We start from the raw sequence: 27198 nt of genomic DNA on the forward strand, positions 1-27198 counted from the left end.
TCAGTTTACTTTTTTTTTACCGTTTATACAGAAGAGTCTACTAACAGATGGATTCAAGCAATAATCTGATAGCTCCCACTCACTCTATTTATCCTCGTGCCACAACTTACGCGCGATTAAATAGAGTGAGTGTATGGATGGATGCATGCATGTATGTATGCATGTATGCATGTATGGATGGATGCATGTATTATGTATGGATGCATGCATGCATGTATGTATGTATGTATGGATGGATGCATGTATGTATATATATATATATATATATGTATGTATATATGTATGTATGTATAAATTGTCCATAATCATATTGAAGCATCTACATTTGTATGGACAAAGGTGCATGGGTGTGTGCAACTTTCAAGTAGACGTACATTCATAAACAACTAATGTTCAGCTCAATAAAAAATTCCGACTCGTTTGTTTAACAAGTCGAATTAAACAATACATGAGCTCGCCCAAACTCGGTTCATTTACAACCCTACGCATTCACGAAGATCCCCTAACTAACAAATAAAAATAAATAAATAAATAAAACTAACAATACAACATAATTTTCAAATTTAATTTATCAACCAGAATATTTAATTTATCGAACCTTTTCTAAGTTATGCCATAAATTACAGTTAAATACTCCAAATTTGAATTCCTCGAGTCAACCAATGTTTGAATTATTACCAGAAGATGATCTAGATAAAGGATGATGAGTAGATGTGTTAGTCATACCAGAATTAAACATTGTATTTTGAGAAGATCCTGAAGAGGGGGGATGAATGGCAGAGAGAGGAAGCCTCGGTCCAAAAGAAAACATCTGCTGTCTTTGCATGAACTGTGAGTGAGGATGAGGCAAACTGTTCCCATAAGCTGGAGTGAGGTTTCCCTGCCCATTGGCTACCGGCATTGTTGCCGGTCTGAGGTTTAAATTTCCAGTCGATGGTGCTAATGAACCTGCCATCGCACCGGATGCAGCTAGCGAACCTGCCAGCGAAGAGGCTCCGGGTGGCGCGAAGCAGGTGGCCATGATTCGGGCGCGCTCTGCAGAAATCCTTTGTCGCATTCTCTCCACCTTTTCAGTTTCGTTCAATAAAAATGTTTCCACCTCTGCAAATTGTTTTAGCTTCAGCTCCAGTCTCTTTAACTGCAACAGGGAAAATATGATTTTTGGTTTTAAAAGTTATCTAGCTTTTGCAGGTTTATGGATTACAAAAGCAATAAGCAGAATGCATATCTAAGAAACATTCCAAATTGTACTGTTTGTATATCAAAAATAGATGAAGTTAATATAAAAACATGATAAATGATGAGCTTTCTAATTGACACGAAAGGAAATTTTAAGAGAGATTCATAAAACCCTTAGCTGTAATAAGGTCAATGACGATGATGATGAGCATGATTATAATGATTAACTTCCCAAAAACTTGAATAACAACCTGAAAACAAAAGGAGACTTCCCTGAAAATTTTGGATTCATCGTTGAGGATGAGTAAAGGAATTGATTTTCAACGAGGATGCAACAAAAGGAAAACCAGAGAGAATTTAGATTGGTTAAAACCACCAAGAATTTAGATCAGTTAACGCCAACAAGAACTTTAATAGGTTAACTCATTGAAAAGAAACAAAATGTAGGGTTCAAGCTTGGCAGCCATGGAATAAGCATCGAATTTATCAATGCTGGTCTGAAAACAATAAGGGAATTGTTGAAGAATTTTTTTATACTGTTGCTCAATATATAAAAACCTCTGAAGCTGTCAAAAGTTTAGTGCTTATTTTTTATTTTATTTTATTTTTTGGGAAATAATGAGATCTTCTTTGAAAAAGATTACTCCTCAAAAGCATTAATATTACCTTTGTCAAGCCTTTCTCAACAAAAAGTCCAAATTAAATGAATGATGACTTGCCTAAGGATTTTTAAAATACTTTTCCCTAACATTCAGCAAAAAAACAATAGGGGAATTTACAGAGATACCACAAATTTCTTATGTATTGACATATCTAACACCTAAATTTTACTATTAACATTCATAATACTCAAATCTTTAACATCACCACAAGAATGAACTAATCTTTCAAAAGTTAAATGCATCTTTTTTATGCATAAGTTTATAGTACCAAGGCGTTCTAAATGTCAAACATTAGGTGTTAGATACGTTAATCCACAAAGATATTGTGATACATGTGCAAATTTCCAAAAAATAATAATAGCACTAAAGGCAGATACTTGCTCACTATTTCCAAGAAGATAAACCTGGTGACTAATAATATTCGCAGCCAGCCTTTGCACTTCACGTTCTTCTTGATCTGCGAATAGTTTTGTCTTCGTCGCCGCAGCAGAAAGACCACACAAAGCAGCATACCTTACATGCTCGCTAGAAAGAGAATTTGAATCTCTGCTTAAATTTGAAGCTTGATCTTCAGTATAATTATCTATATACCAATTACCATAGTAGTCAGAAGAAAATATTATTTAAATTAGGAAAAGAAAGCAAACATTGAAGTAAATTACCCTTTTGGTTAGATGAGTTTGTATAACTCGCTCCCTGTGAACCAACTACATCATGAACATTCTCTGGATTCAGCCTACGAGTTTAAAGGTTAGTTGGTAAAGCAACAACAAAATCCAAACACATCGAGTTCTCTTTCAGACATCCTCAAGCTGACATAAAAATCCTTTTTAAAATAGGGCGTGAAATATCGATTGCTTGTTGCACCCTGTGAATCACGTGAAAGTAGGATACTCCAAATTCGGGGGTCAAAGAGTTTCATAAAACGTTCTTGGTGGAAAAAAATGCGAGTGAAAGATCCCACTGAATCGAATTTGATCCAGGAATCTACGAAATAGTGAGAATTCTTAATCTCTCTCAATATCGCATTTACATACATTTTACCCAATTCCCATGTACTTACATATCTAACACCTAAAGTTTACTTTTTACATTAATACCACTCAAATATTTTATATCACATAAAAATACCGTCATTTTAGCTTTTAAAAAGTAAAATACCCTTTTTCATGAATAGGTAAGGTGGCATGTATGTAAAAATTAAATTTTAGCTGTTAGATATGTAAATAGATAAGAGCTTAGCGGTGTGTATGTAAATCTTCCTTCAAAATAACTTTGGTAACCGCAAAAGGTGTATGGATTGTACGTGTAATAGATCTTATGTGATACATGGCCTAACCTGAAATCTTCTTTAGTAAGGACTGATAATGCTGCGCTAGCGCAGGAAGCAGCAACCCTAGGTGCAATTGCAGAGGCCAAAAATGCAACCTAAAAAGAATCACAAAACATTTAGGAAAGAACATCATTGAAATTTATGTACTACAACACTTTACAAAACAAAACAAAAAATATTTTAAAAAAATGAGCCACATTATAAAAAAAAAATACTTTAACATCCTCTAAGCTTAAAATGAGCACGCCAATAAAATCCAAACAAATTGTACAGCATTTTCTCAAGAATGGGAGCATTCAAACAAGCAACAGATAAACATACATTACAAATTCAAGTGGTGAATGTTTAAATTGCATATTAAATGGTAGTTAGGAATTAACTGCTAATTGATGATACAAATATGAGAGTTGAGCAGTGGCGCCAGCATCAAGGCGCCATAGGCACGGCAATTGTCACATCTCCCATTCTAGACCGGTTCGGTCCACAAGCAGAGGAGGGGCCGACATGTTTTTCCAAGAAAAGATTTGTCACCTATGGGGAGTGGAGTCCGCTTCTTAGTTACCCAGGATCAATGTATGTTGGTTCTGTCGAGTTTTAGGGAAATTTTTGCACATATTTGTTCAGGACAGCCACTAGCCTTTCCAATTTTCCTATCTAGCGCAGTATCCAAGGGTCAAGTGATGCTCCGACTGTATTTCACTCCAAAGATGTTGATTATCCTCCCTCCTACCCTTCCCCATCCTTGCAACATCGTTCACCGTAGCCTGCCCTTGCTGCAGCTGCCACCGCACAGCAGCCCTTGGCTGTTGTTCCAGCAGTTTCCCACTTTCAGCCGCCTGTCCTCGCTACCACCGCACTGGACAGCCACCCTTTGGCTATCCTACCATCCACCGCAACACTCGTCACTGCCGCCGTCATTCCCCCTCACTGCCGCTACCCGGAACAGCTGTTTTCCTGTCTCTACCTGCAGTTTCCTGTTCTACCAGCCCAGCTTGCTGTCTCCTTGTTGTCCCAGCCATACCAGTAGCTACTCCCATTCCATCTCGCCGTTTTGCAGCTTTCTATTTCCCTGCAACCCAACCTTTTCCGGCATGTTACCGCCCAGGAAAGCCATCCTCTGATGTGATGCCATTGCTTTCCAACCATTCCTGCCACCAACCGCCCCTTCCAGTTCACCTAGCCGATCACCACCACCCCTGGATCGGTATGAGTTTGTGCGTTATGTTGTTATTTCCTATTTCCATTTATTTGATTGTAATCCAATATTTGAATTCTGCAATAATATTTAGTTTTTCTATTATTATTTTCTTAACTACGGCATTATTTGATAACAGAACAAGTCTAACCCTAGTTCTAGCCTAAGGTTACCTAAATCCACCAATAACTAACCTAATCTCCACCCAAAAACTCGTCTTTTTGCTGAATTTTCAAATTATTCCCCAAAAATTCTTCCTTCCCATCCTAAATAAACCCCGTACACTATTTTTCATCTCTCAAATCTAAATCCTAGCAATGTCACTGAGAGACAATTGTCTGAACCCTGTTCGGGAGAAAAGAACACAATGCCGCTTATGAGAAGCCCTCAAAGAGATGTCCAAGAGCTTTCTATTGAAAATATGCAAACAGAAATCCTTCAACTGCAACAGAGGCTTATCACCTTTGAAAAGAGATGGTCTGAATAGGTCACGCGTAGCCATAATGATGATTCGTCAGATTGAAAGGATGAGAAACAGCTACCCCCAAAGATTTGACATGGAATATCAAAGGAGAAGCGAGGATCGAGAAGTAAATGTGGATTTATATGACTTTGATGGTCACAAGAATCCAAAAAAATTCATCAAGTGGCTTCAGGCAATGGAGCAAGTCTTTGAATACAAGGATATTCCACCAGAAATAATAGTAAAGCTAGTCGTCATCAAGTTAAAGAAGAGTGTGTTGATGTGGTGGAAAAATTTGAAGCACCTACATCAACGAAAAGTGAAAAATAAAATCACTACCTGATCCAAGAAGAAACGATGGATACAAAATAAGTACCTACTAGTTCATTATAGTCAGAACATGTACTCGGGACATCACCAGGTGATTGCCACATCTTATAAGCAGAGTTCAATCTCAAGTTCAACAATAGTACACCTAGTGAGCATCCAAGCTAACCCTGTATGAGGAGAAGCTAATTCAGAGTTGAGAACAGATAGAGCCAACGAGCATTCCCAAATCTGTCCCAGCCAGAAAGTGCGTCAAGTGTCTCGATTTTGGGCACAGTGCATCATATCGCCCAAACAAGAGTGTGATCTATTTCACTGAACAGGGAGCAGTTGAAGAAATGGACAAAGATAGTGTAGGTACTGAAGAAGTTGAGGACCCAAAGGAGTACCAACTTCCATCTAGAGCTGTAAATAAACCAATGCACTTGATAAACAACTCGAGCTCAACTCAATTAAGACTTAATCATGTTTTTTTTTCAAATTAGTAAATAAACAAGTTTAAATAATTTTTAAAAGCTCAGAGCTTAAATGAACTAAATATGAACATAATTGAACTTGTTCATTTATATTCACGAACAAACTCATTTATTTTCAATAAGTAATTCGTTAAATATTTGATACTAAGCTTGATGATAACTCATATCATATATGATATATTATTTAAATAAAATTTGATTGACTGAAATTTATTTAATTATAGATTTAATAGTAATATTTATTGTATCGATAATATTTTTGATTAATTATTAAATATATATTTATTTTATAAATATATAATTATTAATTATATATTTATTTTATCAAAGTTTAGGTGTTAGATGTGAAAATTCATAAGACTTGTGTGGTATGTATGAAATGCCCTTTAAAATTAACTTTAGACCCCCGCAAACCTCATTTTCCCCCTCGTCTCTCATAGTCACGTCTCCTGGTTTTTCCCGAAACATACGCAACTCTGAGTAGCTAGGGCGTGAAAGCAATGAACATAACGACGAGATTGCAGTGTGCAAGAATTTCTGAAACTCTAAGTCTCTCGTATATCTCCCATTTTCACTCTACTCATAAAGTCTACCCGATTAAAAAGTGGTGTTGAGAAGGTAGAGCGCAATCATTGTAAGTTATATACGATTAAGAAATAGAGATGGTGCAACAGCTCAATATAAAAGATACCTACGAAATTGTCTAAAAAAACTAAAAAAATGACAAATGCATATCATTATGGGTCAACCAACATCTACATACTAATGTGGGAGTTGGGTGCAAACTTAGGAGTATGATCATGCTAAAAATATGAGAGATTACATCTCATATGATCATGGTTCATGAGTTAACTTTCATTTTATATAGTTTATAATCGATAAATTAGTATGTGCAATCAGATTTGTAAAACTATTTATTGAATTTTATATATGAAAATCTAGCTACTCGGTGAATTTTTAGCTTGTTTATTAGCTCGCTTAAAAACTCCTTCACTTGTCATAATTAAATCAAGTTCAAAGATTGAGAATTTTAAACGATTCAAGCTTGAACAATATATGAAAGTTCAAGCTGAAAATGAACAGCTTATAATTATACCAAACCAAGTCTAAACTATTATATACCAACTCCTCTCAGCTTGATTACAACCCTGCTTCCAACTAAAGAGAGAGAGATGCACGTCATTCACGTTGAGCTCATGAGAGGAACTCCAACAGGAGTAATATTGATTTTCCAAGAGGGTCATGAATTCGTGAACCAACACCAGACACATGGAAACGCCATATAAGAGAAATTCAAAACTTTCAAATATATAGCATATCATCGGAGTTGCCTCTATCAAGGGAGGTCCAACATGTAAGAGATGAGAAGCTTTTGAGCAACTTCTGGAAGATAATAAGAAGTCAATTGGGTGTTAAATTCAGTTCAGAAGTGTAATCAACGACGGATGGTAAGACAAAAAAGATAAACCACAACATTGGAAATCGCCTTAGGAGCTTTGTGAGAAAAAAACATCCTACAATGGAATCTAGATCCTTTAGGAAAAGAAGGGGCTCCTCCTAAGTGGTTGCTATTGAAAGTAGTCCAGCATGCCACATATTTCATTCCAGAGTTAGTTCCTCCAAACGAATTTTTTAATCGAATGTGCCCAACCGAGTACGAGTGAAAGATAAGAATTACAGACTAAATGGCTCAAGAGTTATTTTGTACGAACTGATATAGACAACTCCAACTAAGGTTATGCCAAAGGAGAATGAATATTTATTCTATTAGGATGTATTTTGGAATGACAACGCCTATAAGATTTGACATACCGGAAATTACAACATTTCTGTTACCCTAAACATGTATGATCTGAATCCATACTATGAGGAGACAGAAGCATTGACAGATGAGGTCAAAGATCATCCAACATTAGGAGACTGATGTGGTCGTCCAGGTGTCATAGGCACAGTAATTAGGTCTATGAATTTAGCTCAAAGATTGTCAATCACTCAAAAATCAATTCAAGTTGTGGCTTGAATCGAGATCATATCCAAATAACTCAATTTGAGCTAGCACATTTGGATTTCAAACTGGATCGAGCTCAATTCAATTTCAAGTAGGCTCGGCTTGAAATCGAATATTACAAGACGAGCCGATTTCGAGCCGCACTAAGGGCCCGTTTGGGGCCAGCTTATAAGTGCGGCGACGTTTCTCAAAATGCCGCCTTAGTGTTTGTTTCGCTCGATTTAGGTGTGTTTCTACAAACGGCATTCTCTTAATTCTACTACACGCGAATCGCAGGTATACCCTCGCGATCCGCATTTAGACTCTACGGTTTACTCCATTGCCCTCGCGCGTAGCCCTACCTTTCCTCTTTGGCGTCGATCGCTCTGCAGTTAAGATCTCCACTCCTCCCTCCGCTCCCCCATTTGGTCGAAAGCTTTCGTCGTTTTCGACGATCTAACTGTTGAGTTTTGCGTTGAATCCGGAAGTGTTGATAAAAGCTAAAAATCTAGATCCACTTGTTGAGAATGATGAAAGTTGGTAAAAATTTAAATCCGATGTTTTAACGAGATATTTAATGCATCAACAATAACTCCTTTGTTGTTCATATCCTACTGTTGTTTTTCGGTTTAAGGTGGTGCTAATTGAAAAATTTTGGTTTCGCGGATCTTCCTCTGATGTGTTCGTGTATGGCCTAGAGTTATTCCCCGTTTTTTGTTGGTTTTACTGTACCTGAAAGATGGGAAATTAAGATCACTTTAAGAACCTGCTTTGATGTATTATGATGCTTTTCGATCTTTTCTTTCCTGTTGGCTGATGTTTTCGTAACTGGAAATTGGGGTCATTTACTGTGTCGTTCTTTGATGTTTTCGTACTTGGAAGTTGAAAATTTTGTTCATTGTCCCATTTCAAAAATTCATGAAATTTCCATTTAATTATTTGCCTGCATTAGAATGGTAATGTGGTTGCAAGTGCAGTTAGTATTACTATTATGTGAAATCTGGAAACAATACCAATATTCTATTCCAAATGAAAATCTTTTTAGTTTTTGCTTGGTACTTGTTCGAAAAAGGACATTTTTCAATTTCATTTGTCCGTAGCATTGTAGTTTACATTAAAGAGCTTCAGATGGCAGCACACATTATGGAGCAAGATTTGGTACTTGTTGGTTTAGTACTATTATACGTTTTTCATTGAAGAAACCTTCTTTCTGAAGGTGTTAAATATTCGCAATGGTAGAAACTCCATTGATTGCAAAATTTCATAAACATCCATATTGGTCATTTTTTTTATTTTTAAAGATTTTCTTTGATGCTTCAGTTAACGAAGCATCATATTTCGGTTTTAACCTACATGACATCTTTCCTATGCATAAAAGGTTTATTTCTTACATACACGTTATCTTACCATCCCTTTGTCTCACAGTAAAAAATGAATAAAAATAAAGAGGATCCGACCATGTGGGATAGAGAGGCCACTAATATATATTGTGATCTCTGTCTGAGGGAGGTCGAGTTGGGAAATAAGCTCACTACCTATTTTAATAAAGAGGGTTGGCAAAATCTCACGACTAAATTCAAGGAAATAACCGAAAGAGATTACGATCGGATGAAATTCAAAAACAAGCGGGATCAATTGAAAAAGAACTGGAAAATTTGGAAAGAACTCAAAAGGAGATCAACTAGATTGGGATGGGATCCACTAAAACGAATAATTGATGCACCAGAGGAATGGTGGGCAGAAAAGTTAGAGATAATTACACGACTATTTACATATATCTACTCATTGAAATAATTTGACTATTGAATACTTCTTATTTTGTTAATACAGGCAGTGTCAACGGCAAAAAAAATTCAAATTGACTGGCATTAAACAAGTTTTGGAGGAGAAGTTGAATGGTATGTTCACTGGCATTGTAGCAACTGGAGCTCATGTTTTCAGCCCAAATGAGCAGGGCTTCGCCAGCTTAGCACAGGATATGGATATCGAGCACATAGGTGACTCAGGACAAGGTCCAAGCCAAATCCACATAGATGTTCAATCCACTACAGTTTGATTATGAGCCTGCAGGGTTCTCATTTCATATTTCATGAGCTGCAGGTTTCTCATTATGAATGAATGCTATTAGATATATGAATGAAAGCTATTACTGTTATTGGGGAAAGTTGTAGGTCTATAGCAATATGTTGGGTTGTTTACTGTTTTATACCTGAAAGTTGAGACATGCTCTTCTTCCCTTCGAATTACCTACAGCTTCATTTGGTTGCTTCAAAGTACCTGCTACTTTATTGTATGGATATTTGGATTTATGAAATTAGTTTTTTTCAGAAACAAAGTAGCTTATAGTCTCAATTACTCTGTTGGCATTACATAGTAATTTGGATGTATGTAAATAAATCCCAATGGTGATGATGCAACATCTTTGGATGGCCTAGTTATTCTTAGGTAACCAGTGCAGCCATTACCACTGGGATCTTGTTGGCATTACAAAGTAGCCTATGGCATCAATTACTATGTTGGCATTACATAGTAATTGGGATGTATGTAAATAAATCCCAATGGTGATGATGCGACATCTTTGGATGGCCTAGTTATTCTTAGGTAACCAGTGCAGCCATTACCACTGGGATCTTGTTGGCATTACGTCTGTTGGCATTACAAAGTAGCCTATGGTTTCAGTGGTTCAGTTATCCTATGTTTTCCTGTTGGCATTACACAGGAAAATTTTTTGTACACATCCTTTCTGGTTTATAATTCTCATATTCTATTCCAAGTGAAAATCTTTTTAATTTGATTGAAACATCCTATTTTTGGCTTAAAATGATCTGCTTTCACATTTGAATTTATGGAGCAAATGCTACTATATGACTTTATCTACAATAAAAAAATATTTTTTACTTCTAAATTGTACTGATTTTATCGAGATTATTGTGGAGCTATTTCGATGGCCACACAAATTTGTTTTTGGCAATCGTTACCTCCATATTTCGGTAAGTATATTTTTTATATTTTCTCAATTTTTTAACTAATATATTGTTCTTTTAATAACTCAGGAAGATGAATTCCAGATATTCAGGGATGTCCGGACAGGTGATATGTCAGTGTGGGCTACCCGACTTTACTACTCACATCACGCCAGCCACATAGCTACGGGAGGCAATTTTACAGGTGCTCGCGATGGGCACAAGAACAGGAGGACTGCACTTTCTTCAGATGGGCCGACAGTAGGTCCATTTCTATGCTATCTCAACTTTACACTGCTGCTTAGAGTTCGTCGGTATCCAAATTTAAGAACACCACTTCTGATTCGAGTGCTTCCATTTCTACGGTATCACAGTCGGACAGATTCACTCAGGGTTCTGGAGTGTCAGAGCTGGGTTGAATGGACCGTGATATGTTGCTACAATTTAAAGTCAAAATTATAATTTTTTTCTTTGTAATTTTGACATATTATTTTTTCTTCTTTTTTGGGTCTCATTACAGTTCATATTAGTATGTTAAGATGTATTTCACTTTTGTTTAGGTAACTGTGTCTCTGTGATGTGATATGAAATATTTTAGTGATATAAATATTTTGTATTTTCATGTCTTAACATTTGAAATTTAATTTTCGGAATATTTTGTATTTTCATGTTCTTCAATATTCACATTTATCTCCCCTTTATAATTGCATTAAGAAATTTGGTAAATTTATAAAAAAATTTGCAAATAAGTTGTTTACAAAGCGCAAGAACCAATCAGCTAAACAGCTTATCCAGAACATGAGTAGATTGATCATTTATCCAGAATCAATTGTTCTCAAAACGCACTAACCAAACAACCAGTCAGCTTATCCGGATCAGATGGTCATCAGCAGATTATCAGGATAAGCTGTTTATTAGCATAAGCTGGATAAACTGCAGCTGCCTAAATCTATTAGAGCGCCCCTTCTGAGCTCGAGATCGGATAGTTAACAGCCCTAGCAACAATTGACACGTCTCCCATTTTGGATTGATTCGGTTCAGGCAGAGGAGGGACCGACCGGTCCATCCAAGCAGAGATTTTCCACCTATGAAGAGTGGGGTTCACGCGTTAGTTAGCCAAGGTTTATTTATTTTTATCAAGTTTTTAGGTATTTTTTTTGCGTATATTTGTTTGCGACAACCGCAAACATCTCCAATTTACCCATCTAAAGTTGTATCCAAGGTCGAGTGGTGCTCTGACTATATCTCTCTCCCGAGGTGGTGATTGTCGTCGCCAATACTCTTCCTCATCCTTCCCACATCACTCACTATCGCCCTCCCGTGCTGCAACAGACACTGCACAGCAGCCCTTGGCTGTTTTTTCTGCGGTTTCCCACTTTCCAGCGGCCTGTCCCGCTACTCCCGCACCGGACAGCACCCCTTTTGCTGTCCTTCCATCCACCGCATTCACCTTCGCTGCCTCCGTCATTCACGCTCGCTGACGCCGCCCAGAATTGCTGTTTAGCTGTCTCTACCTGCAGTTTCCTGTTCTTCCAGCCTAGCTTGCTGCTCCTTGAAGTCCCAGCCTTCCCGACAATGTCTCTCAGCCCAGCTTGCTGTCTCCTTGCTGTCCCAGCCTTTCCAGCCGCTAGTCCCATCCAATCTTGCAGTTTTGCCGCTGTTTTTTCCCATGCAATCCAACATTTTTCCCCTTGTTCCCAGGACAGCAATCCACCGCTGTCGTGCCAATTTTTTCCAACCATATCAGCCACCTACCGCCCTTTCTAATCCACCTAGCTGATTGCCACCAACCCTAGATCAAACCCTAGTGTGAGTTTGTGTGTTGAGTTGATGTTATTTCATATTTCCGTTTATTTGGTTGTAATCCCATATTTGAATTCAACAATAATATTTGATTTTTCGATTGTTGTTTGGTTAACTCCAGTATCAAGCACATTACCTTTTTTTTTCTTTTTTTTTCCCTTTTTTTTATTTAGCCAAAATACTCGTGAGCTGGCAATCAACATCACTAATTGTATCTCAACTACTTCAGATAAGCTTTATGAATCCTCATATTCCTTTTATTCCTACGGAGTTTTGATTCACGCATTAAACCCCTTTTGTAAATAGTTTTGACAATTTCTACCCAAAAGGCCTTCTTCAAATACGTATTTTCCTTCCTAATCCTTCCTCAATAATATTACCAATTCGTCTTATCGGTGCACTGCCTCCATCATACCAAATCACCTGGACCAATTTTCCACCATCTCATGTTCGATGGTTGTTGCTTCTACAATACCTCATATAATTGCTTCTAAATTAATAGTTTTCTACTTTTGTCATGAGCTATCTTAACATTTGTATTTCAGCAACACCGAGTATAGCTTTCACTAATTTCTTTATTTCCAACCCTTAAATTCATACAATGCTGCCCATCTAGTTTCAATTCTATAGACTTCTCTTGTAAGTCCCCTTGATATTCCCTTAATGCATGATATGCCTGAGACACTTCTCCGTCTTAAGAAGACATTCTCCTGAAATTATATTCTAATTTGCATCCTAATTTTTTTATAATAGAGTTTGTTGTGTTCTCAGCTCTCTATATTCTTTTTTTTATATAATAATATATATATATATATATATATATATATATATATATTTCAGACACACTAAAATTACATATTATATACTCAATTGCTATTTTAATAATCCTGGCCCTTACCATAAAATATACATAAGATTTGATGTTACAGCATAAATAGGAATCCAATAAAAAATCATCAAAATGCCAGCAAGATGAATTTTTGATGCAACAAACATAATTAAGGTCAACTTTAAGGTTTAGGGTTTAAGGTTTTAAGCATGCAAAACAATAATACCGTTAAAGTGGAGGAAAAAATAAGCAAAGATCATGCAAGAAAAGTAACCAGTCCATGCACATAATGAACATTTAATCTAGGCTCAGGCAACAGAAGGAAGAATAGTGGCGATGATCCAAAGCATAACAGCATAGTGGAATCTAAACAAAAGCAAAAGAACCATTATATATATATTCCATCTTCCCTAAAATTCAAAACATTAATTAGTGTAAAGGAAGAGAACAATCTCAAAAATCAATTTTTTAGGTGATGATACGTCGCAAGGAAACCTTGATGTCAAAAAGTTGTGTATGCAAGCTGAGGCATGCTTCCCAAAGCCTGTGGGTCACAACAGAAGACACATGGTGGGGCTGAAAAAAGTTTAAATTAAAAAACTTTTCAGTTATCCCATCTTAAATTGACCACTTATTACCATATGTCAGTGTCAGCTAGTCTACTCAAAATTACCTGGCAGGTAAAAGAAAAGGACTTATGCATGCCCCACAAGTTTTTATTTATTCAATTAAAAATAAACCATCCAACATGTTTGAACCCTAATCAATTGTACAAGAGGTTGTAGAACGAGTATTAGGGCAACTAGCCGGAGTGGGAAGGTTAGGAAATGGGTTAGGAGGGTTGTAGAACTAGGAACAGAAGAAGAACAGTGAAATCTGCTGTTGGACAGCATATCAGAGCAGTTCACAGCAGGAAAACAGCAAGTTGAACGGCAAACGGCAAGCTACGGACAATGAGGAGATTTCACCACCTGTTCTCTTCAAGATATGGATTCATAAATTGAAGAAAATTACGCTACAACTCTCCAAATAGGAGAAAAAAGTCTCCATATAACATAAGTCAAGCAAAAGTCCTCAAAAACAGAAAATACAACATATTAATTGTCTCCCCATAAAAAAAAAAAACCTTAACTAGACTTCAAATAAAAAAATAAAAATTGAAAAAAATATTCTCCAAATTCTAGCTAAATAAGGAAAGCCCAATCAGATTCAATTAGATCAGTTCATTCAGTTGGATTGGTTTTCTATTTGAACCTTGTCAATTGGTTCCGTTAGATTTCTAGCTATGTTATTTTTCGAACTATAACTTGCATGGTACTACTACTAGAAAGCATTGCACCTTGGAACATCAATAAAAGAAATTTAATTAATAAAGGATCAGAACGTTTACTCACCAGGGACATAACAGGGTTTGCAGAACTAATAAAGGGAAGCTGATCTCCAGAATCAAGTTCTTGACAACAAATCAATAAAATTAGAAATATAAAAGAAAGAAAAATTGGTACTACAGAAAGATAAATAACTTTAATGAACCCGCTACAAAAACAAAAGCACCTGAAGTTGCCGCATTGCTCTGGGAATTTGACCAGGAGAATCCATTATTCTGCATCTCGGATGAAACAGCTGAAGCATCTACTCTCGGAACATCAATATTTTCAAGCAATCCATCCTCAATAGGGAGACCAATAAAATGAAGAATGCATTGTGCTTTTGATTTGGTACCAACATGCTTGGCAATTTCATTCCAGTTATCATTATATTTCTCTATAGCCTCAAGAAGCAATAAGGTTTCCTGATCTGTCCAACTATCCCCGTCTACATCAGTAAAATCTTTCTTAGAGTCCATTCTTACAAAATCTAAGCTCGAGTGACCGGTGATAAATTTCGCATCGCTGAAGCACTCTGAGCATAGGACTGTTTCTGCCTGTAAGGAATCATTTCGACAGATACAAACCAAAATAAGAAATTGAGATTCAGCAAAAAAACCATAAGTAAATAGAATTGGGAAATTTACATATGTAGCACACAATCATTCTTATGTATTTACATATCTCGCTTCTAAACTTTCATATTTGCATACATAGCATTTTGGTGCTTTAAACTTATAAATGAAGAGGTGTATTTTACTTATAAAAAGCAGTAATAGGGCTAGTTTTTGTGATATTAAAGATTTAAGTAATAGTTGTAAATATAAAAGTTTAGGTGTGAGATACATAAATATAAGAATTATGTGCTATGTATGTAAATGACCTATTAGAATAACTTATGTGACATATGCTGAGGTAGTCTTCCACACAATCCACTATAATTCACTGTTGCATAGATCAGCACAGTACATTGATAATATATAATTCAAATATTACCAGTACCGCATTAACCTTGAGGCTAATTTCAAAGTGCCAACAAATTAAAATAAAATAGACCCCAATTTAAGTGGTAGCCCAAAAAATTACACATGCCAGATATATTAGTTTCAATGCATAGCTGACAAAGTTTCTGCCATGTTTTGACAGAAATCGCCAACGAATACCCAAATATTTTAGTAGAATAGTCGAGGAAGCTGAAAGATCACACAACTTACGCCTTCAATAGGTCTATAATATTCATAAGGCCAACAAATTCACTTATTCCAAAGTTTGATCGCAGCATGAAAATAGCACAGTTAGCGTTTTGTTTTCCCTTCTGTTTTGTAAGCATTTTAATTCAATTTAATGGATAATAGAATGAAAATTTACCAATTCTGCTCTAGCATCATGTTTTCAATCTATATCAAAACATCACTTTCCAAAATACACTGAAAAAATACAATGAAAACTTTTTCATTGTTTCATTTTAATAAAACCAACATTAACTACATTTAAAATGTAACTGTGATCTGCAACAAACTTCAAGCCAATGCAATCCAATTTAGGCCTACCAAGTGATTCTTTAAAACCAAAATTAATGAAATAGTAAAAACTTCAACAGGATAGGTATTTCTATCAATTCATGTCACAAAATTTTATAGGATAGATATAAATGTGCATTAACATCTTTTGACTTGGATTTATTTCAAGAAAAACTTCATTGCGCATAAAAAATCCAATGTTATAACGACCTGCAGCAAAATCCAAGAATTTCCTCCTCACAGACGAATGAGAAAAAGATATTATCCACAAAAGAAATTAAAGATAGACTAACTATCAATACAAGTAAACAAAACGTTTGAAACTCAGATAAAGCATATTAGATGAAAAATATCAAAATATGCTCTTTTTTTATTACAATTAATGTTCAATTTAAATTATTATCACAAAAATATTAAGAAATACAGACCAAATTTTCTAAATGGTAGTTTTAAGCATGTTAAGCTAGTACCAATTTATTTTTATGAATTTTTTTGCAATCATAAACAATGGAGACGTGCAGCACTGAACATGAATGGAGAATGAAAACTTGTAGTGATACTAGCTCAAAATTAATGCCAATATCTACTCAATATGATCATAATTAAAGATCAAAATGCCAATATCCCACTAAGTGGGGCCGGCTACATGAATCCTTTTTCTTCGTTTTGTTCTATGGAATGTAATATTTTCATTTAATTTTAATAAATTAATAGCATTTTTATACAACATGCCCAATACCTTTTAGGTTTACCTCCAGCTTTCTTAACATAAGTCAGATCTAAAGCATCTACTCTCATAACCGGATCATCTGATGGTCGACGTTTAATGTGGCCAAGCTATCTAAAGACTCTCTCTAATTTTATCAGTCACTCAAGCTGCACCAACCCTTTCACGGATACATTCGTCCACATAAGCATTCTCATTTCAGCCACCCTTAGTTTTATGTTTCTCTTTTAAAGGTCAACATTCTGCACCATAAAGTATTGTAGGTTTTACCACCATCTTATAAAATTTTCTTTTAAGTCTAAGCGGTGTTTTGTCTATCGCACAATAGCCCCGATGCATTCCTCCACTTCAACCATCCAACTAGAATCCTACTAATAACTAATAACATCCCCATCTATGCCCCATCTATGTCACTATCACTTTGAACAATAGATCCGAGATATCTAAAACGTTCACACATTTTAATGATTTGATCACCTATCGTTACAACTCTACCACTAGATCTATTACTATTAAAACTACATTTCATGTATTCAGTTTTATATATACTAAAATGAATGCCTTTAGACTCTTATGTAGACCTCCATAATTCAAGTTTTTCCTGAACTTTCTCTAGTCATGTCCACAAGAAAGATATCATCAATGAAAAGCATACACTAAGGTACATCCTAAAGCCGACCCCTAATGTAACCCAACTGAAATAAGAAAATACTCGATCAGTCCTCCTCCTATTCAAACACAAGTAACAGCTCTAGCATACATATCTTTAATGACTTGAATAGAAGTTAATGACTTGAATAGATGACTTGAATAGAAGTCATATCAACACCTTTATTTTCTAAAACTCTCCAAAGAAATTCTCTTGAAACCTTATTGTAACATTTTTCTAAATAGATAAAAATCATATGTAGATCCTCCCTACTCTCTTTGTACTTTTCCACCAATAAATGTATAGCTACTATGGTAGACTTGTCCAGCATAAATCCAAATTAATTATGAGAAATCTTTGCATCACATCTTAACTTATTTTCATTTACTCTCCCATAATTTTAATGTATAACACATTAACTTAATTCCCCTATAATTTGCACACTCTAGTGCATCCCCATTAATCATAAAAATGGGACTAAAATACTCTTTCTCCACTCCTCAGACATCTTTTTAGTTCTAAAAATAATAGTAAAATGTTTAGTAAATCAAGAAAAGCCTAAACTTTCTAAAAATTTTCACGCTTCTATTAGAATACTATCAGGTCCTATTTATTTTACTCCCTAGGTTCTTTTTTTCTAATACGATGGTAAAAACAAATAGTTTTATTATTATTAAAAATATTAAAATCACTGAGGTCGATCGTATTTTCAAAAAATTCATTGAAAAGATTATCAAAATATCGCACATACCAATGTTGAATATATTCATCTAAGAAAAAGATTTTTTGATTTTCATCTTTATAGACAAGATTTTCAAAACATATTCATCAAGATGTTAAGAGTTAAGAGAATTCTTGAAGAGTTATGGATCTGACAAACATATCAATGAAGTTGTATTGTGACAATAAAGTTGCAATCAGCATTGCAGAAAATCCAGAGTAACATGATCGCAGAAAACATGTGAAGATTGATAGCCACACTTCATAAAAGAGAATCTTGATTATGCCGCTATTTTCATGTCTTCCACTCCGAACAAATAATAGATATCTTCACCAAAAGACTTTTCAGACCTAATTTTGAGTTTCTAGTAAGCAAGCTGAGCATGATAGATATTTATGCTCCAACTTGAGGGGAGTGTTCAGAACTTTAGGAATTTCCGCTTTTGATATCTTCTATTTTTTATTTTCTATTTTTAGTAGTTTCTACTTCTAAAATTATGTTGATAATTCTTACTTTCTTCTTATAGCATGGGGATTTTGTGGCTGATTTTGCGGCTTTTCTAATGTGGTAGCCTTCCATTGATATTTATCTTGTAACCGAGCATTAGAAATTTGAAGAGGAATAGTTATTTTTCCACTCACAAAACCTACACTTTTATATATTAAGCAAGACAAATGAAAAATAGCATAGCAAATATTACTAGAAAAAGAAAATAATTACTTTACAAATATAAACTTTGGAACTTATAACCATACAGGGAAAATAGTTCCTTTTATTTAGTTTAAAACAACAAAACAATCTAAAGTAAATACAATAAGTTAGATATAATTTTGAATTCATGATCTACAATACAAATTTCATCTAAAGCAGCCTACGAATTTGTGAACAGCAACTCTCTTTGTACAGCAATCCAGCAATCCATGAATAGCAACTTATCATCAACAATAGTCCAACAATCCGATTACAATTTGTAAGTTTGTTCCAAAATTTGTTTAACCTATTTACATGTATTATACGAATTAAAAATTCAGAACACATGAAATATCAGCAGAACGCATATAACAAGAAAAAAATAACTGTACAATAAGGGCATGTATAGAAATTGAAACGTATAACTAACCACAGATGAAAAGATAGTTTTCTTGTATTTATTCTAAAGCAATCAAACAACCTCGATTAAATAGAAAATGCTGAAATAATTTTAAATTCATGGTCAGCACATTTTCATCTATAGCAGCCTAACAATTTGTGGACGGCAGCTCTCCATGAACAGTGAATCCAAGAATCCATGAAAAATTTTTCATCAATAGCAATAACACAAGCAATTTACGGTAGGATTTCATTTCTACTGTGTAGTTGACTCTAGATTGCAAAATTAAAACCTGATTTTCAGATTTATTTCTTTCGTTGATAGTTATTTTTCTAGTTATATATGTATAGCTTCTCATCTTATTTCTAAGGAATTAAAAATTCAATCATACAATATCCCATTTTCAACTCTTCTATCTTTTCTTTCTAATTTTCAAGATGATATCAGAAATATTATGATTCAAGAATTAAATACTAGTTTTCAGATTTTTCACAATACAGTGAGAATTATATATTAATTATAGAGAGGGGCTGAGAGTAGGACCGGTCCAGCAGGGAGGCTAGAGCGACCAGTCTTCTAATGGGGCAGCTATTTTACTTATTATAAATAAATATGCTACGATCTAAGACTACAGTTTTTGCTAAGATTTCTATTTGGACAGTCGTTGGTGCCCGCCTTTTCCCTTTTAGAGATGTATTCGACGGTGAGAAGATGCTCCGACTATAACTCATCCCGAGATGGTGTATATTTTCCCTTTTTCTGCTTGTTTCCATCTTGCCTGCGCCCCCATCCTTCCCGATTTCCTTCCCGCCACCCCCTTATCTCCCTCACATGTTCGCTACCACCCAACCACCTCTCCTTGTTGTCATCCAAACCGCACTCTCCCACCTTCCTTTACCGCCGCCTACATTCCAAACCAATTATATTCTAGCCGCCAGCCGTCCCTTCAGCCTCCAATCACCTATTCCCCCTTTCCTTACTATAGTATTGCCATAATCTACACTCAACCGGCCTTGGCAACTAACCAACCCTCCACTTGCCCTTTCACCTGCTCATCCCCCAAAACGCACTAGCCACCCATTCCTCCCACCTACTACCTCCTACCGACACCACTTCCATCAGCATCCACCACCTGAAGTCGTATACTCTTCACGTCACCTGCTGCCCTACCTCGCCCTAACAAGATATTTGTGTTGTGTTGTGTTTTCTTTATGTTTTATGGTCGTGAATATAACTCGTTCTTTGTTTGCGTAATAAAATATGTTTCCTACTGTATATTTGGTTAACTCAGACATCATTTGGTATCATAAGTAGTTCAACATTAGTCATATCCTAGGATTTGCTAACGTTTATCTTACCCCTCAAAAAAAAATTTTTCTTATTCCCAAACCATAGCAAAAGCTTTGACTTTTATCATTGTTGATTTTCAAAAGCAGCAACCCTAAATCATTTTTTACATCATCTTTCACCTCACACTCCAAACCCTAGTCATGTCACCAAGGAGATACATGCCCAAGCATCCGAAAAGAGATACAATGGGAGATTCGGCGACTTCAATGGAGGCTTGCGAACATTGAGGACGAAACCCAGGGAGAGATTACCTACGACCATGATCTGAAGAATTAAATAGGAGAACGAGAGTATCAGAAGATAAAACGGGAGATATAACATCAGTTCCTACCAGCTTACTATAGACAGAATGTTCAAACCCTAGCTTCAGAAGTGGAGAGACCACATCACCAAACAAGTACTCTATCTTATAAGCAGTGTTCAACCTCGGGATCTTACAACTAGAATTCACCCAGAAGGATACCCAAGACGTCCCCATTAGAAGAAAAGTTGATTTAGAGTGGAGAACAGGTGGAACCGATCCACATCCCTAAATCAGTCACAGTCAGGAAGGTTACAAGCGTTATGGATTTGGACATGTTGAATCAGACTATACAACCAAGGGGGTGATCTATTTTACTGAACAGGGTGTTCTTGAAAAATTAGTAAATGACAGGGTAGACACTGAAGACCGTAAAGACATAAAGGAGGAGGATCAGCTTCCAGTTGAGGAGGAAAAGATGCACATAGTTCCAGCTAAGCCCGTGGGAGAGAATCCAACCAACTTCACAATGAGTGTCCAAGATTCTCTTGAGTTCGAGGAATTAACACCAAAAGCATGACAATCCCATATAAGAGAAATCCATACCATTCAAATCTATAGAATCATTCCTAAGTTTCCCCTACTGAGGGATGTCCAACACGTCAGAATTGGGGCCCTTTTGTGCCATGTCTGAAAGATTACATGGAGTTATTCAAACATTAAACTCAGATCAGCATGGTACCCATCATTAGATGTCCAAACAAGAGGGATGAAACCCAACCTTGAATTTGTATTAGAAGCTTGATGAACAAGGAAATTTTTCAATAGGATCCAAAACCTATCACAGTAGAAGATGTCACTCCTGAATGGTTAGTAGTGAGAGTGGCGCAGTCTGCCATAGGTTTAAGCCGAGTTGATTTCTCCTCACATATTGGTTTATCAACTACATTTTGTTGAGTACGAGAATTGAAAGAAAAATGTTTCAGAATTAAGAGGAATTAAGAGCTCAAGAGTTACACTGCGAGAACCTACATTTGTATGCAGCTTCGACTCATGATATGTCAAGGGAGGATAAATATTTATTCTACCAAGATATATTGTGGAATGATAACACCTACATGATCGATCTACTAGAGGATTACAATATATCTATGATCTTCTATGGGGCAGAATTGATTCCGTGCTACAAGGAACTAAAAGTTTCGAAAAATAAAGTCGAAGCTCCCCCAACCCAAGAGACTGACCTAGGGCTGAGAGTTGGATCGATCGGTCAAGCATGTAAGTGTCGGCCAGCAGGGAGGCTAAATCGACCAGCCTTCTAATAGAGCTGAATTTGCTGCCCTTTCGCCCTATTTTACTTATTGTAAATAAATGTGCTACATTCTAGGACTGTAGTTTTTGCTGATATTTCTGTTTGGACGACTGTCAGTGTTTTCCTTCTCCCTTCTAGGGTTGTATCCTACGATGAGAAGATGCTCCAGATGTAAATCATCTCGAGATGGCGTGTATCTTCCTTTTTCCTACTTGCACCTTGTTGCGCCCCCATCATTCTCAGTTTCCCTGTTGCTAACCCCTTATCTCCCTCATTTGTTTGCTACCACCCAACCACCTATCCCTATTGTCATCCAAACCACACTCCTTCCTCCTTACTGTCGCTTACATGCTAGATCAGCTATACACCAGCCACCAACCCTCTTCAGCCTCAGTCACATATTTCCCCTTTGCCTGCTACGATATTGCCATAATCTGCACTCAATCGGCCTCTCCAGCTGACCACCCGTCCACTTGTCTTTTCACTTGCTTATCCCCCCAAACATACTAGCCACTTATGCCTCCCTCTCACCTGCTAACACCTACCAACACAACTTCCATCATCGTCCACAACATCAAGCCATATACTCTCCAAGCCACCTGTTGCCCTACTTTGCCCTAGTAGGATCAGTGTTGTGTTGTTTTCTTTTTTTTTTTTTTTGGTGGTTGTGAATGTAATATGTTGTTTGTTTCTGTGATAAGATATGTTTTCCTAATGGATTTTTGGTTAACTCCGATATCACCAAAGAATTAAAATTCAATCATACGATCTCTTATTTTCAAATATCGCCCCTTTTAATTCCAATTATCAAGATTGTTTTAAAGATATTAAAGTTCCACTCCCAGTGAAGCTAAAAGGTCCTTCAATATGGAGTCTTTCCTCCATGTCGATGGGTCCATCACCAACAACAAAGGCCAAAATTAGCCCTACAAAAGTGGCAAAAACATCTGAATGATCCCATTACAAAAAAGAGTGGCAATTGACCTGAAAAAGATGGTGGCAACTACTATGAAAAAGCCAGTTGTCAAGAAACTACAACTCTGCCATTGAAAATCAACTTCAAAAGAAAAGCGTGGATCCAAAATATAGAAATTCATAATTATACATTGGACTAAAAAATTCCAAGGAGAACCAACAACAAAAACAAATTACAAAATTCTTTCCTATTTCAACCATTCGATAACCAATCAAAAAACTAAGGGGTTGTTTGGTTTAGTGAATTTGTAGTGTACTGTAATTCTTTAGCGGGGATTTGAAAAAATTATATGTTTGATATGAAGAACTACAAATGCAATATAAAATATGAATAAATTAGAAGTTTACACCGCCATTCATTTTGGCTAAATATATAATTCGACCGATTTGATCGAATTTAAATTACACCGTTCATGTAAAATTCAATCGCAAGCCACATCCCCCCACTCCCGTTCACTATCGCCGACCGTCTCCGCCGCAGCTGATGACCATCTCCTGCCCGAACCACCAGCCCACCGTCGTCAGTCCCCTGCCGCCGGACAAAAAAATATATTTTGAAATACATTTTTTCATTCTACTTCAGAACAAATATATATATATATAAAGTGCTACGTTTATTTTACAATGCACCGAACAACTCAAAATTATTTTAAATACATTGCAATTATAGTAGTCTGCAAACCTTTTACATTGCATTTCATTTTTAGCAAACCAAATAGCCCCTAACTAATCTCCCAGTTCATTGCAAAAAATTGCTGCAATAAACTTAAATGAAAATAAAGATAAAATCTCATATGCTCTCATTACAAACATTAAAAAAAACAACTATTTAGATGGTAAACCAGCAAGACTTAGATCATATAGCATGAGAAAAAAAAATTCTTATACAACCATAGCCCAAGCCATAAAAATTATAATCTCTAGATTGCAAATAGACTATAATAAAATAATGGCTATAATACATTTCATCATTTTTTCAAAAGATTGAGCACTTGTTCTATGTTCTTAATACCTAACATGGACGGTGCTCATTCTCCTTATACCTAGTTTGACATATTCTAAAAAATTTATTGGAAAACATGGGTACGCTTACTGTCAAACTAAGTGCTCTCTTCATTAATGCTCGTATAGAGACAGTTTCCATATTGTATCTAATCTCTAAAAAGATTTGCATCGCACTAACTCTCTAGAGTTGAGTTCTTCACAACTCACGGGAGATTATGCAAGAAATAGACAAACCCATCTCCAATACCTGAACTAACTACAATCTGGCTTCAATCAACTTAGTGGATATCACTTTCTTTCATATGTATTTCCAAGTTTTATGTAAATTCATTTCATCTTGGTTTCAACAAAATGTAAAAGCAATTTAGCTTGGTATGAAATGACTAAGAAAAACTTGGACCTCATGCAAGAATAGTCCTCCTTTGATTCTATAAGTAAGGACCATTTGCATGAATAAAGCACTCAAGTTCAAATTGAAGCTACTTCTGTAAAGAATGCTCTCCTCTTCACTTTCATCACACATCTCCTTCCTTGGTCAGATGGCCAAGTCCCCATTTTTCTGTCTTTCTCCTCTTCCTTTTTTCATCATTCATTGCAACCACTCTTTTACATATATTTATCTTTGTGGATCAATATGTGTGATTAACAGTTGACGAAAAAGCTTAGGCCACAGTTGAGCATGCTTTTTCTCTCTGATGTAGTTTGGCAAATGCAGAGAAAACAGAGAAGCGCGATTTGGACGATTATCAACGCAAACTTGTGTCGGCTTTGCGACCTACGTTCGGCGTTTGGTAGCAAAAATGTCCAAAATACCCTAATTCCTCTGCCTTTGTTGGTCTTCCTCCTTCATTCTGTCGTATTCCACTGCCGCCTCCATGTGACCATTATGATCCAGTAGGAACTATGGGGTTGGATGTATAGGTCTTCCCCTCTGACATCTCATTACTGTTGTTACCACCGCATTTCCCCTCTCCTCCCAATCATGGATACAATCATCAACTCATGCTCTTTGTACCTAATTCAAGATCATTTTGGAACATAAAATAGTATGTTGGAGTTGCAAAGGCTGCGAGAGAACCACTATAAGATCCAAGTGGTCCCCTCTGCTTCCAAAATAATTTTTTTAGGAGACGACAGGGTTATTATAGACTTTTAACTTCAATAATAAAGTTAGAAAAGGCAAACGGAATTTTCTTTCTAAATTGTCATTTTGTTTTACCGAAATTAATTTTATAATGGAGTTTTGTAAGATAGAGCTTTTAAACGAAATTTTCTTAACGATAAAGTCCTGTCAAACGAGGCCTTAGTGTTCATAGTGCATGTGGCTGAACAAAAACATACTGATTCACCATTATAGGATCGTGTAAAACCTTTCATTTATAATGAAGCAAATGTGTTTACTGCATGAAGAAATAATTGACATTAAATAGGTACAAGTTAAATTGAATGGAAGAAATTTATCATTCCTCAAACAGACAGCATATCAAAAAAAAAAGGCACCATATAATGTTAGCCCAAGAAATTTTTAGCAAACAAGATTCTATGAAGAAAGAGTACAACTGACCTCCTTCTGGGATTGGTAGAATAAATTAGGCAGTGGCTTGGAGCAGTAACTACAGGCATGTTCAGATAACTTTTCACGAATCCTAACATCCAGATCACCTAAACAAGAAACTGAATCCACGGAAGATGAAGAAGTTGGCAAAAAGGCCATATCATCAAGTTTGAGACTACATTTAGGCCTGTCAAACAAAATTAAACTATCAATGGATCTCAGTGGTTTAGTCTGCACACTGAGCTCTCCACTGGCATCCTCCCGAAGAAGAGAACCAGCCATCCTTAGTCCTCGATGAACTGAGGAAGCAGAGAGGTAATTAATTATCCCCCAGTGATCCAAGAACCTCACAATCCTGCTAAGATCATATAGTTCGCTATCCGCTACAAGCCCCTGGCAATCTGCAAACGAAAGCCTCCGAGCAGGACTCTCCATATACTTAGCAATTATCTTATTTCTTAAAGCCGTGTACTTCTCAGGCGTGTGCTCTGTTGACCTCCCGTTGAAGAAGTGCGGTATCACTTGTCTCTCGAGCCGGTGTACGTTAGTTGAAGAAAACCAATCTTTCGTTCACCGTATGAACAAAATTCCATCAGGAAATCAAACAGGGTAGCTTGAAGAGCATAATTTTAGAAAGAGAAACTAACCAGAATGCATAGGGACAATGAGGACTTGATCGTTCCCAAACCGCTTCATGATCCCTTTGCCTTCCATTAGAACAGGAGACGTGCACACATAAGTCGAGTGCTTGTCAAAGTCCGGTGGATGGAGAGAAGTATGGTCGGGAAGGACTGAGGACAGGGCCTGAAGTTGGCCGTGGGAGATATTCTCAAGAAAAGGAAGGTTGGCCGAACCACCCCAAGATGAAGCACCCGATAACTGCAGCCTTTCTGCAACCACAATAGAGATAACGGAGACATGCGGCCGGTTTACAGTACGTCGGATGACGACGGGGAAGTCGCAGATCCGCTGACCGCCATCAGAAAGGACCTCGGTATGTCGCAGATCGAAGGCGCTGCCAGTATTACGGTCGGCACGATAGTCTTTATCGCCCTCCGCGTCCTCATCGCCGGCCGCCACAGCATCAGCATCCTCGTCCTCCTCCTCATCCTCCTCATGGGGCTTCTGCTGACGCTTAGGGTTTCTATCTCGCTTCCGCTTCCTCCAGTTAAGCTGGGAATCTGCAATTAGAGTGATACTGAGATCAAAACTCAGAAAAAGGATGAGAGACCAGGAAACGAAGCCCTATAAAGGAAATAGATTGACATCCAAAGAAGAAGGATAAGGGGAAAGGGTTAGGTGGTTTCACGGAGCAACTACCTGTGGAAGGAAGAGAGGGAGAAGCAGGTGACATGGCAGAGAGAAGAAAGATGGAGGGCTTCCCCTCTCCCGGCGTTGTAGGGCGCACTGTGGATCACAAACATCCACACAGTATATGTAAGCACTTGAACATTCAAATTTAATACTAC

At 36.6% G+C, this 27198-nt stretch overlaps 1 protein-coding gene across 3 annotated transcripts; it reads right to left on the reverse strand.

The window, feature by feature from the left end:
• Nucleotides 1-366: 366 nt before the first annotated feature.
• On the reverse strand, nucleotides 367-27198 carry LOC110033628 (SWI/SNF complex subunit SWI3C). Of its 3 annotated transcripts, none has more exons than XM_020737669.1 (9): nucleotides 27050-27196; nucleotides 26377-26910; nucleotides 25739-26292; nucleotides 14772-15141; nucleotides 14612-14670; nucleotides 3181-3269; nucleotides 2504-2577; nucleotides 2246-2424; nucleotides 367-1138 (listed from the first exon to the last, which is right to left on the reverse strand). In XM_020737669.1, exons 1-9 carry the CDS (start codon nucleotides 27081-27083, stop codon nucleotides 656-658), a joined length of 2376 nt encoding a protein of 791 aa, XP_020593328.1. In that variant the 5' UTR covers nucleotides 27084-27196; the 3' UTR covers nucleotides 367-655. The 3 variants fall into 3 exon arrangements, with proteins under 3 accessions (XP_020593328.1, XP_020593331.1, XP_020593332.1); XM_020737672.1 differs by having other exon boundaries at nucleotides 978-1138; nucleotides 2227-2424; nucleotides 27050-27198; XM_020737673.1 differs by having other exon boundaries at nucleotides 1072-1138; nucleotides 2223-2424; nucleotides 27050-27198.

Source organism: Phalaenopsis equestris, unplaced genomic scaffold (assembly GCF_001263595.1).
Source record: "Phalaenopsis equestris unplaced genomic scaffold, ASM126359v1 Scaffold001241, whole genome shotgun sequence".
NCBI lineage: Eukaryota > Viridiplantae > Streptophyta > Magnoliopsida > Asparagales > Orchidaceae > Phalaenopsis > Phalaenopsis equestris.